Genomic DNA, 13,859 nt, shown 5'->3' with positions numbered 1-13,859 from the left:
AAAATTGCGAAACTTAAACTCTTGTTTCCTTGACAGATATGGAAAACATGAATAATAGAGATTGACCATTCATGATGATTCAGAGAAATGCTAGCTCATATATTTTTTTAAATTTTCAACTCTGTTTTATGATTTACAGTGGACTATGCACTTTTGAAACAATATAAAATTGGCATGTTTATTTCCAAATCTTCAATATGTAAAAGCTCATTCTCTGATTACATTGAATGATTGACCTTATAAGGGTTTATTTTAATCTTTCATAGTGGCTAATACAAATTTGCTCTCCTCTGTACTTGTCCTGAAATCACTTGGGGTCCTGAAATCACTTGGTAACTTCCTATAGTCAGTCATATAGTCCATGATTTCTTAAGTAAATCCTACTTAATTTATGTAGCACAGATTGATTATTCACATATTTGAGATGAGAGTACATTTTTTGTTTGAATCACCTAAACTATTATACTTTATGCTAGTTGGATTTAGAGCATTTTCTACTTATGTTTTGCTTTATCAAAAAAGGTTAATGTACTAAACCAGGATCTTGTATATATTTGAGTATAGAATATCCAAATATTTTGCATGATTATGATCTTATTTGACCTATTAAAATTTGGTTTTTAATTTCAACCTTTTTTCAAATTTAATTAAATTATTTCTACTTATTAAATCTAGAAATGCATATATGACTTGAAAACTATATATGTAATTTTATTAATAAAGATGTGATACAGTTGGTACGTAACACATTTTATTTTTTTAAATATTTATTTTTTAGTTGTAATTATCAATACCTTTATTTTGTTTATTTGTTTTTATGTAGTGCTGAGGATTGAACCCAGGGCCTTGCATGTGCTAGGCAAGCGCTCTACCACTGAGCCACAACCCCAGCCCCTTAACATATTTTAAATAAAAAGAGTGACTTAACATTTCTCATACTTGGCTTATAATATTTGATGGTCCATAATATATTAACATATAGAATTGTTCTTTTAATGCTCTTTGAAGTAACATTGAGCAAGGAATATAGTGGCTATATTCTAAGAGTTCCTTAAAATAGAGGTTAAAATATATTATGAACATTGTAACATATTATACACATATATAATACTTTTAAAAATACTTTAAAATGAGATCTGAAGTTCACATTTTCCCGTTAATTATATTTTAACCTTTAATAACATGATACTTTTCTTTGTTCTTTTCTCTTTTTATAAAAAAATAGATAATCTGGTATGCCGTATGAAAAATAGGATGAGAAGCACCATGTACAAGCCAGTAGACTATCAACAATTGCGGGCTTTAACTGAAGCAAAAAAGTTAGCTTCTGCTTCTACAGAACTAAAGGTTAGAAGTTTTAAGTGTATGTGTTTTTATAGTTTGGTAAAATTGATTACAAAGAAGTATAATATTATTTACATTGCAAATGCAAAACTAAGTGTCTGTGTAAATGGTTTTTAGAGTCTCCCAACTATTAATAATAGTGAACAGCAGCTAACATTTATTGAATGTTCTCTGACACTGTTATATAGTTTACATGCGTTACTTGTTTAATGTTCAAACCTATGAGGACTGAATTCAAATTTGCTTTGGAAACATAGTTATTTCATTAGCTTTCAACAATTTCCAACTTAATCTGAAAAGTAAAGCTGGCTAGAAAGTTTCAGCCATGGATTATTAACTGATTTAAAGTTTCCTTTCCAATATTATATAAATGTGCCCACAGATTCTCTATATTCTAGAATTTTTTTGTTCAAATATATGTTCCAGGCCTAGGAATCATCAACCTGAACTAAATTTGAAAGGGGGTCTATGTACAAATAATTATATGTAGTATTTTAGGATCATGGATAGTTACGATTATTAATGAAGTATATTTTTTCTTGTGCAATATTCACTAAAAATGTTATTTTCATTGCTAGGATTCTTTGAAAAACTGGTTTGGTGAAGCAGCACATTAATTTACAAGTTTCCATTTGCAATTAAAGTTTTTGTATTTGTTAGTTTTGTATGACATTTTATCATTAATATCTTTTTAAAAAGGCAACCATGATTCCAAAAGCATATTTGATACCTATTCTAGGGAAATATATCCATGAGCAATATCTCTTCAAACTAAGGTGACTACTTAAAAACTAAGGTAATATTTGTTTGATTTATATATAAATTTAAAATAACATTATGTTACGAGTACAAATAAATTTAATAGAAAAAGTCACATAACTATCTTCCTAATAAATCTATTTTCATACTAGATTTCCATTCTGAGATGTTGTACACATACTGCATACATAAACACATATATAAATAAAATACATATTAAACATAAATATTTAATATATATTTTATTTTCTTTTGTGATAAACACAGATCTGAAATTCTATATAGCTCTTCTCTTAACATTTTATCACATTATCTATGTATTATTTGTTATCTTGTTATATCAGTCAAAAATATTTTGATGTGCCTACCAATTACCTTGAAAATACAGTAGTGAACAACACAACCCTTACCCTCATGGAGTGTACTGTCTGCTGGGACAGGGATGACAGTGCTTATTAAGTAAGTCAGGAAATAAAATTACATTAAGTGTAAACTGCAATAAAAACACGTTGACCCATGTATAATGAAGGATTTGATCCTGATTGGGTGATTAGGAAAGGTCTTTCTGAGGAAAGCTCAAGGTCAATTATAATTAACTAAGCAAATACAGAAGTGACAAGCATTGTATTCCAAATAGAAAAAGATGCATGCATTACCAGGACTTGATATTTGTGATGTTAGTCTTCCTGCTACTACAAAAATCGTCATGCACAGAGATTTTTCAGTATTTTAGAATGGTCTACTGCCATGGGATAAATTCCCATCATTGGGATGTTTGAGCCAAAAGTTATGATGAATTTTTTTAGTGTTTTTGAGATCTATTACCAAATTTCTTTTCCAAGGTATTGTTTTAATTTTATTGATACCAACACATAATCTTCATACCTTTCTCAATGTTGGAATATGTACCTGTATATTCCTAATATTATTCATCCATCTATTTATCTCTCTGAGATGTACCAAAAAAGGCATTTGGTTGAATGTAGAAAGTTTAAGTGTCTAAAGTCAGTTTTTTTTGTCAAGGCAAATAAATATATCTTTGACTTAACTATCAAAGAGTAAATATATTTAAAATTTTTAATTATTTATTGTGGTTTTCAAAAACCTAGGAAGAACTAATTTTTCGTGACTGTCAGCTGCTAGACTGCATCTCTGGCTACAGTATTGAATGTTTTTGAAGTTAAACAGATGCTCCTTTCAACTGGCATTTTAGATTGCATCACTAGCTTTCTGTTCATACTGGAATATAATTCAGAAAAAGCTTTTTAATTCCATTATGTTCTAGAAAACTTTGTACATGGATTTATATCTTGGAAAACCTCAAAAATTTCTTGTCTTCAGTCACTGTCAGTAGTAATCATTTTGATAAGTTTTTGTTTAGATTTTTTATTATTCATAGATTAATAATGAAAAGAAATTTTCCTTTAAAGCATCTTTGTGTTTTCTATTGTTTTGCTTTGTGGATAGGAAGAACAAAAGGTGTCCTGGATACCTCATAATGTTCTAACACTTTTTTTCTTCATATAGTTTTTGTTTTTCACTATATCTGGATTAAGAAAGATGTAATTAGAAATGTTGTTATATCTGATTTTCCAAGTTTAGCCTTCTCATTTAGCTTACAGGTAGCAAGTGACCTTCTGCTTTTAATTTATTTTTAAGATGAGAGCACTTCCTTGAAAGATTCATGGCTTAAGTGGAATTAAATAATTGGAAGTTAAATAAAACCCTTAGAAGTTTATATTTTAATGTTATGGATGCTAATGTATCAAACAGTCTATACTAAGTAGAATTATAATTACAATATTATCTGTTATTCTTTCTTATTTTATTATTGAACTTTTTATAAAAGGTATTGACTCAGAAAGAAAATGTAACTCATCCAAATGTTCATAGCTAATATATTCTGTCTTAATCCTTGTATTAACTATCAATCTATTTTCCTTTTTATATATGCACATTTTTTAATGCACAAAATTAACAGTTGTATCACATTAATTATTATAGCATTTTATTTTGGCAACATAGATATATTAAGATGGAGTGATAAAATGTTGAAATTTAAAGCACAGAGAGAGACTGTTGTTTCAGGTTATATTAGAATAATTAGCTATTTGCCTGTTGTATTACTGACAATGTTGGACTGATTAGAATTGATAGTCATCTATAAAATCACTGTGTCATTGACCACAATCAATTTTTGGATGCTAGATGAGACAATGAGGTGCACTGTTTTAGTCAGCCTTTTTGCTGCTGTGACTAAAATACCTGACAAGAACAATAAGAGAAAGAAAAGTTTATTTGGGGGACTCATGGTTTCAGAGGTCTCAGTCTGTAGATGGCCTTCTCCATTCCTTGGGGTTTGAGGTGAGGCAGAACATCCTAGTGGAAAGGTAGAGGAAAGTGGCTCAGGATATGATCAATAAGCACAGAGAGACTCCACTTACCAGATCCAAAATATATACCTAAAAGACACATCCTTAATGTCCACCTCCTCCAGCCATATCCTATTTGCCTTCAGTTACCACTCAGTTAATCTCTAATAAGGGATTAATATACTGATTAGGTTAAAACACTCATCACCCAATCTTTTCACCTCTAATGCTTCCTGCATTGCCTCACACATGTGCTTTTGGGGTCCATCTCATATCCAACCATAACACAAACATTGAGTCTTTCAAAGGTTGAAGCCGTAGAATAGATTTGGACTAAAACCCTAGAGTAGATTTGGGTTGAGAACGAGACCAATTTTTCATACACTGTAGATAACTATTCATTCCCAATTTAGTAAGTATAAAAGGGATCTTCATTATTATTTTTGGTTGAATTCTTTTCTTAACAAGAATGAATATTTCTTCTTGCCCAAGTTTCCTTTTATTAATTCTTTTTTAAACTTTATAAAAAATTATAAATAAGAAATATTAGTTTAAATGGTATTATTATCTCTACATAGAATCATCTAGCTTCAATAATTATCAACTTTTGGCTATTGTTTTCTCTGTAATCCCCTGCACCAGATTGTTTTTAAGCAAATTTTAGACATCATAATATTTCATCTGTAAATATCTCAGCATGTAAATCTAAAATACCAGAACATAAAAAGCCCTATAGTACCACACACATATAAATATTAATGTCTCAATAATTTCAAATATCTAGTGAATGTTAAATTTGCCTGATTGTCTCAAACTTTTTGATTTGTTCTTTGTAGTTATATATGAAACAGAATCAATTTTGGCATTATTATAAAAGCATGGAATATAATTTGTTCTAATTTAGTTTCCCTTTCCCTCCTCTCTTCCCTCCTCCTGTTCCCTTGCCTCTACTGATCTTTGTGATATTTACTTATAGGTATTTTTAATTTTTTAAAAATAAATGACAGTGAAATGCATTACAATTCATATTACACATATCAAACACATTTTTTCATATCTCTGATTATATACAAAGTATATTCACACCCATTTGTGTCTTCATACATGTACTTTGGATAATGATATCCATCACATTCCACCATCATTGCTAACCCCTGCCCCCTCCTTTTCCCTCTCACCCCTCTGCTCTATCTAGAGTTCATCTATTCCTCCCATGCTCCCCCTCCCTACCACACTATGAATCAGCCTTCTTATATAAAACATTCAGCATTTGGTTTTTTGGGATTGGCTAACTTCACTTAGCATTATCTTCTCCAACTCCATCCATTACCTGCAAATGCCATGATATTATTCTCTTTTATTGCTGAATAATATTCTATTGTATATAAATGCCACATTTTTTATCCATTCATCTACTGAAGAGCATCTATGTTGGTTCCACAGTTTAGCTATTGTGAATTGTGCTTCTATAAACATTGATGTGGCTGTGTCCCTGTAGTATGCTGGTTTGGATTCCCCATGCTGGAGCTGCAAAATGGTTCCTTCCTCTGATTTTGCTGGTATCTAGGAGAGATGTAGCTTTTTTTCCATGCAATAATATTTGCAGAACACCTTTCAAATTAGTTGGTCAGTGTCTTTGATCTCTGATCTCTCCATATCTAGACACATCTCAGACCTCCTAAAAATGGGGTTCCTTTAATTGATGTATGGCTCCACTATTTTTGCACAAGGGGAGATCACATCCAGCAGCACACTGCTGGTGGCAGCAGTGCTAGGGATTTCTTCTTTAATTTGTAATATCCAACCACCTGAGTCCCTGATCTGCTTTGAATGTCCAAAGTAAATTTCAAGAAAGTTTCCCCTTTCTCATCTTGCCAAAAAGCTGCATGTCTGTATTCTTGGTTTCACACCTTACAGCAACAGGAAAGTGACCCTCTCTAACCTGCTATTTTGAGTATCTCTTGATAATGCACTGAATTTGTAATTTAGTTTATTGATTCCTTCATTTTGAGAATTTCTGTTTGATTCTTTTTCAGAATCTCTATTACTTTATTGAAGTGATCTTTTTCTTCTTGTATATTCTCTGATTTCAGCTTTATATCTTCTTTTATCTCATAGAACAGTTTAACTATGAACTTTCTAAATTCCTTCTCTGACATTTCCTCCATTGTGGAGTCAATAAAGTCTGTTGTTGAATCATTATGGGCTGTTTGTTATGGTTTTTCTCTTGTTTTTTTTTCATATTGTTTTTATATCTACCCATCTACTGGTATAGTTCTGACTTCTTTTTCTTAAGAGTCTTGGTTTGGTAAATATCCAGAAAATGATATTTTAAGTCAATCTCTGACCTCTTCTGATCCGAATATCAACACTATTTTAAGAGATTCACGAGCCCTATTTACAATAATCACTTCCAGGCCAATCCTTGTTCTATTCAACCTTACAAGACACAAAAACTTGTTGCAATTGTTCTCTGCATTTCTTCAAATAGGTATAAACCTATAATAAAGTTCTGCAATAGGTCAAAACATTAGTTGTTAAATTTAGTAAACCTACTATAATCTTAAGTGAGGGCTAAAAGGGGGAGGAAGAAAAATTGGACAAATAGGAGAGGGAAAAAGAGGGAGGGAAGTGGGGAGAGAAGGAAGTGGGTGCAATAAAAGGAGAATTTATACCAAGGCAGAAAGGAGAAATAGATGAATGGGTGGTATTTGCAGCAGTAGTGGATAATGCAAGAGGATGAGCAGGGGATAAAAGAAAGAAATATAAACTAGAGCTAAGAAAACAAAGATAGGAAGACTGATTCCAATTAATGATTTAAACTATTAGATGAAATACATTCAAATAAGTTGAAGGCACAATTTTGGCTCTTGGATTGACAATTATTCATATCAAAGAGTAATTTATATGATCAAATTAGATATTAGAATTGTTTAAATACTATGTCATAGTGACAAAAATTCTTGTTGTATTTTTTGTCTGGATTCCATTGGGGTTTGGACATTTAGCAGATGTCCATCAGTCTATGGCTATAGATCTCTCTGAAGTTTCAGGGGCACAGAAGCTTGGAGAGTGAAGAGTTGTGAGTTGGCTATTTCTGTTGTGTGCAGTAGTTCATGATGCAGGCTCTGAAGTGCCCTGTGTTTGCTGTGGGTTTCCACACACCTGCTTCCCTCCACTGGATCCATTTTGTGGTAGTTAAGGTGGCCGTCTGTGAGTGCAGGAACTCTGGTTGTGGGTTTTCTGTGGCTATTCTGTGGTTTAGAAGTATTCCCCTGGCTGACAGTGCTTTCTGAAGTGCTGTAGTGAAGGGCCTCTGGTGTTCACCTGGACTCTAGTTTCCACTGCCCCGGGTTGTGAATGGCAGGTGTTGATTTCCTATGCTTACTAAGTCTCCAGGTGCCCAAACAATGCCCTGTCACTTTCCAGTTGTGATCACAGTTCAGGCTCTACACCTGTTAAGGCTGGAATTTGCCCATTCCTGCTGCATAGACTCTGGTAGTTTCCTCTTGGGTCTCTATATCACTGGATATTCAGGCAGCATCCCTCTGGTATGGCCCCATGATCCCAGGCACTCTCTCTAGACTTCCCATGGTTCCTTCCCTCAGTGTCAGTGGTTAGGGCTTGGTGACTCCCCTTTCCTTTGTTCAGGGTCAAAGCTGCCTTGTTGTTGCCTCTGTCTGAATTGAGCAACTGGTCACTGCACAGAGCTTAGTGGGGCTAGGCACACTTACTGGCACAGATCCTTACCAGTGTATTTGTTTCCCTTGTTCATAGTGAGAGAGACGCAGAGTGGGTTTCAGCAAGTAATGGTCCTTCTAGAAATTCTGGTTAGATTCTTAAGAGGTTCCACTGCAGGAGATTTACCTCTGGTTTCATTTGCTGCTAGCTGTCTGAGTGTGGGAAGACTCCAGGTTGATTTAACAGGGCGACTGATCAGCTGAGGGTCCATGAGATAGCTGTGGACTCCCGACTCAATTTTCTTTTCACAATTTGGTTTTAAGCTGTTTGCACTTTAAGGCCCCTGCTGTTACCATCACACTTTAAATTTTGTTTGTCTTTCCAAGAGTTTTTAAGTGGATGCCCTTAAGAGAATGTCTACTCCCTTCTTCTTTAATGTTCCTCCCCTCTTCTCCTCCACAGATTTGGTTCAAGGTTAGGGAACTTTTAGTTTGTTTTCTACTCTGGTAACCTATCTTCCAGTCTCTCCAGGTTGCAGACTGTAATAGTGAATCTTAGAGCATTTATTTTGTTACCCACTTCTCAATTCTGCTTTTCCTTTTGCTGCCTATTTTCTCTATTTTGAGGAGATCTGGATTCGCTGCTTAGCTCCATTCTGCCATCTTCCTCTGCCTTCAACTTTTTCTTAAAGTTTATTCAAATGAACATCTAATAAAATTCATCTATTGAAATTAGTTTTTACTTTTAAGATTTCCCCCACCATTCTGTTGTATATTTGTGATTTTTGAAAATGTCGTATTGTTTTTCTTTATAGTTTCTCCCAGTCTGAATTATGCTATGCTGATTCTATCCTGGTGGTGTCACTGAACATGTTTTTCTCTCTTGTATTTTCAGAAAATTGGTAATTATAGTGACAGAATTGATCAGATTCAGGTTCAATGTACTTTGACAAGTATACTTATTGATGGAATTTTTGTTCTTCAATTTTTTAATTTTAAATGGTGCTGTAAAGAATAGTTTTGTAAATATATCTTTTTATGTTTTACAAATATGGGTTTCAGAGATTTTTCTATAAGTGAGATTGCTAGTTAGCCAGGTATATCCATGTTAAATATTGTGATACACATCCAAATTTCCTTCTGTGGTTCTTGTGTCATTTTATATTCCCACTATTTGGAATGCATTATGAGAGAGCCTGCTTCCAAATAGCCACAGAATGTTTTGTTAAATATTTGAATTTTTAACTAAAAATAGATTTGCTCTATGACCCAGCTACACTAAGCCTCAGTATGTATTCAAAAAGAATTAAAGTCAACATACTATAGAAATCCCTGCCTACCCATATTTTTTATAGCACAATTCTCAATAACTGAATTATAAAATCAGCCTAAGTGCTTGTCAATAAAAGAATATATAAAGAAAATGTATATACACAATGAAATATTATTCAGACATAAAGAAGAACAAAAATCAGGTCATTTCCAGGAAAATAGATGGATCAGAGATTATGTTAAAAAATAATACAGACTCAAAAAGACAAGTATTGCACATTTTATTTTATATATGCAATCTAGAAAATATAAAATATAACATGAATGTAGAAGGGAGATGATTATTGAAGAGGAAAGGCAGCAGGGGAAGAGGGAAAGAAGGATAAGAGTAGGTACTAGGGAGTGGAAGTGGGTCAAAATATGCTATGTGCATATACGAATATGACACAGTGAAACCCACTGTTACATATAACTAATAGGTACCCATAAAAATTGAATTTTTCCAGCCTGATAGATAAAAAGTTGCATCTTAGTATAGTTTTTCCTTTATATTTATGTTGGTAGTTCTTTATTGAGGTATAATTCACATACAGTAAAATGCAGAAATCTTGAATATACATCCCAGTGAATTTGGCAAATTTATGCATATGTTTAACTAACACTTAAATTACTGGCTACTGATGTTTATTTATAAAGATTAGTCTCTGGTCCAAAGGGTTTTTTTCAGTATTCCAAGATGCCTATTTTGGGTTTTATTATCTTGGGTCATTATAATAAACCACACACAGGAGACTTCCGGTTCCTGATTTTTTTTATGAATTCATTTTTCTGTACTTTTTTTCAAATAATTGCTATTTTACTTATCAGTATTATTATATGCATTAACTAATTATTAATTGTAAAATCCAATGGATTTCAATGTGATATTTTCATACATGCATATATTGTGTTTTAATTATATCTATCCTTCCTACTATCTCTGCTTGCCCTCCTCTTTCTTCCCACCCTCCCTGACCTTTTCCCCTTCTTCAATAGTCTCTTTTCTATTTCTCTTCTTCTCTTCTTTCGTTCTTCTTACCTCCTATTTTTCCTCCTTCTTCTTTTATTTTGTTTTCACATATGAGAGAAAGCATGTGATACTTGTCTTTCTGAGTCTGGCTTATTTTGTTTAATGTGATGTCCTCCAATTCCATCTATTTTCCTGTAAATGGAATTATTCCATTCTTCTCCATGACTGAATAATTACTCTATTGTGTGTGTGTGTTTGTGTGTGTGTGTGTGTGTGTGTACATACTAAGGAGTTCACTTATACATACGTATATACCTATATACATATATCACATTTTTTTTATTCATTCATCTGTTGACAGTATGGTACCTAGGCTGACTCCATAACTTAGCTATTGTGAGTAGCACCAGGTATCTCTTTTAAATGCTGGCTTCATTTCCTTTGTATAAATATTACCAGTTGTATAGCTGGATCATGTGGTAGTTCTATTTTTAGTTTAGTTTTTTTTTTTTTTTTTGAGATGCTTCCATACTGTTTTCCTTAGTGGCTGTACTAGTTCACATTCCTTCCAACAGTGTAATAGTTCCTTTTCCTCCATGTTCTCACTCACATTTGTTGCTTTCTCAAGGATTTCTTTTTTAATCATCAGCATTTTTGCACAAGTCATCATTGGCTTATTGTCTAGTAAAATGAATTGCAATCATCTAGAAATATCTGTTGATAAAGATACACCTTTAAATCTTTTTATTCTTGTTAAGACTTTATTTTTTTTTTCATTTTTGGCCTGAGGGTACAAATTGAATCAATGAGTAGATTTACAAAAAGTTAGGATGTTATACAAATATTGGAAGTGTCTAGCAAAAAATAGTAGCTTTATTTTGACTTTTATAGTCTATTTAATTGGTCTTTCCCTGGGCCTGAAGGAAGCACTATTGATTTTTTTATTAAGCTATAAAAATGTGTCCACATCTTCCATCAGTGTGTTTTAATTATTTTTGTCCAACATGGACCAAATATGTCAAAGAAATCTAATTTTAAATGTGTGTCTATTACAATAAACTTTAGGAATTTTGCTGGTTAATAGTTGGAATAAGTTTTAGGCATTCACACACAAGTGCTACAGTGTCAGAATTTAATTTTAATTTTTTTCATTAGGTATAATAAAGACTGTTGAATGTTTTTCTGCAGTGTCCTCTACTTATTTTTTCTAAAATGTCATATTTGTAGCATTCTTAAGACCTTCGGTGGAAAAGATTTGACTTTGACTTTGTATTTTTAAAGTAGTCTTTGGGTTAATTTGTTTTCTTATATCCTTAATTTTGAATCAGAAACTAGAACAGCAGAAAGATATACTCAAGGTTAAAGTAATCAGTGAATAAGACCTAGAAATAGCATGCATTATGAAGATTTCTTTTTGGAACTTGTCTTCTGAAGTTTTTGTATCTTTGTTATTGATACTTTAAAACTATTAGAGTACATAGTATTGAGATGCACAGAACTTATAAAATATGCTTATTTCTTCAAGTTTCTGGTTTGCCCTTTTGTACAGATTTAAAAATGTTAATATGGAATATGCAAGTTCAGAGTACACATGAGTATAAGTAAGAGTCTAACCAGGAAACAAACACTATGAAAGAATTTGGAGTACTGGGGAGTTTAATGTTGAAGTTAGCTATAAGGTGATGGAGCCAAGAAGCAGAGGACTATGAGGCAATAGAGAGACGAAAACCAGTGGAAACCATTGCCATCCCTAGTTCAGAGGGGCATAAAGAAGAAGGAAGGCTGTATCATATTTCATGGGCTAAGATTATCACAGATATTTGGAACCATGGTGGAACTGTGCAGAGAAAAGTTGAAGCAGTGGAGAAGGAGCAAGTGCTCCTGAGACCCCTTTGAGAGTAGTGAAGGCAAGGATGGAGGTAATGTTTTTTTTTCTCCTTTCCTCCCTCTTTTTACTCTCCCAATAGCTAGCATCTGCCTTTGGCTGAACCCAGCTGGGACGAGCAGATATGGGTTCCTGAGAAATACAGGCTGCTTTGTGATGTGGAATAGAACAGGGAGTTAGTTGGAATGGCTATAAAACAACAGATCCAGTCCTGACACACTTGGCAGCTAAAACCCAAATGTACTAATTATGTTCTTTAAAGCAATAGAACTTGGGGAGGAAATTTAGTTGAAAATTTAGGTTTCCATGCTACATGAGTTTTTACTGTTTCTTTGATAAGTACCTTCAAATAAATATTTAGCCTAAACATTATTTTTAAAAATTTATAAAGCCATAGAGGTGAAATATGTTCAATATCATATTTCTAGAAAGTGCTAAGGCTGGGACTAGTGCCAAGCTTCTTTACAATTTACTGATGACTTTCCCATTCTATCAAATTAAATAAGTAAATAAATAAATAAATAAATAAACAAACAAATAAATAAATGGTCTGGGACAATGGCACTTGCCCATAATCCTAGAGGCTTAGGAGGCTTTGGCAGGAGGATGGCAAATTCCAAAGCCAGCCTCAGCAATTTATCGAGGCCCTAAGCAACTTAGTGAGACTCTATCTCAAAATAAAATATAAAAAGGACTGGGGATGTGGTTCAGTGGTTAAGCATCCTTGGGTTCACTCCCTGGTAACAAAAAAACAAAATAAACATCAACAACAACCAGTCCAAACATAGTCTTTTTAAAAACTTCTTTTACCTCCAGTGTGCTCATATGTAGATTGGGAATAATGATACTGGCAATGCCTGGCAGGGAAGATGTGTCCAAAAATAGAAGAAATATATGGAAAACTTTTAAAAAAGTTTCTCAGGCTTATGAATTCAGGTATTATTTATTGTATGGATGGGAAAGAGAATAATTTTATCTTTCTTTTTTATACTTTAAAAGCACTTCTTAAATTGGCCAGTGTTCCAAACCATTTTCTTTTCCTGTCCTTACTTTTTAATATAGTAGTTATTTGGGGTGGATTGTGTGTTAGAAGATGTACTAACAAGGACTGAAAAGAAATATTTAATTTAAAACATTCAGATTTAAACATTACTGTTGTGGAAAAGACATCTTAAGGAACTTTGAAGTATCTACTCTTTTGTTCTTCCTCTAAATCTAGATTAGAAAAGCAATGCAGACTTCAAAGACATCCAAAGAACAAATGCTTATAAAACAACACAAGCAAGTGTGGTGGCAGGAACACCAAAGGCTAAACAAAGTCAGGTAAGGACTTGGGGAGTTTCACCACAACATGAAGGGTTCACTAGGAGTTGCACTTGTCCCAATCAGATTTTCTATAATGTTCCATGTTAATTAAACCATTACAATGAAAATTTAGATTTATAGTTTGAATTTGAGTCAAATTAAAATCTTCTCATTTCCTCAGCCTAATCTGGAATCTAGGGAATGGCTTTTGTATTCTGTAGAAAATTAAAAGG

General features: G+C 32.9%; 1 protein-coding gene across 5 annotated transcripts in view; it reads left to right on the top strand.

The window, feature by feature from the left end:
- Ccdc148 (coiled-coil domain containing 148) overlaps window positions 1-13,859 on the top strand; it is a 314,744-nt gene that overhangs the window by 109,937 nt on the left and 190,948 nt on the right. For all 5 annotated transcript variants that reach the window (XM_040294329.2, XM_040294330.2, XM_040294328.2 and 2 more), the window contains 2 exons: window positions 1,226-1,347; window positions 13,541-13,644. In XM_040294329.2, the coding sequence (XP_040150263.1) occupies window positions 1,243-1,347; window positions 13,541-13,644 (209 nt within the window). In that variant the 5' untranslated portion in view covers window positions 1,226-1,242. The remainder of the gene's footprint in view (window positions 1-1,225; window positions 1,348-13,540; window positions 13,645-13,859) is intronic.

The sequence above is a fragment of the Ictidomys tridecemlineatus genome, chromosome 7 (genome assembly GCF_052094955.1).
Source record: "Ictidomys tridecemlineatus isolate mIctTri1 chromosome 7, mIctTri1.hap1, whole genome shotgun sequence".
In the NCBI taxonomy this organism is placed as follows: Eukaryota; Metazoa; Chordata; class Mammalia; order Rodentia; family Sciuridae; genus Ictidomys; species Ictidomys tridecemlineatus.
The sequence above is the reverse complement of the archived record's forward strand: the minus strand, read 5'-3'. Positions and strand labels throughout refer to the sequence as shown.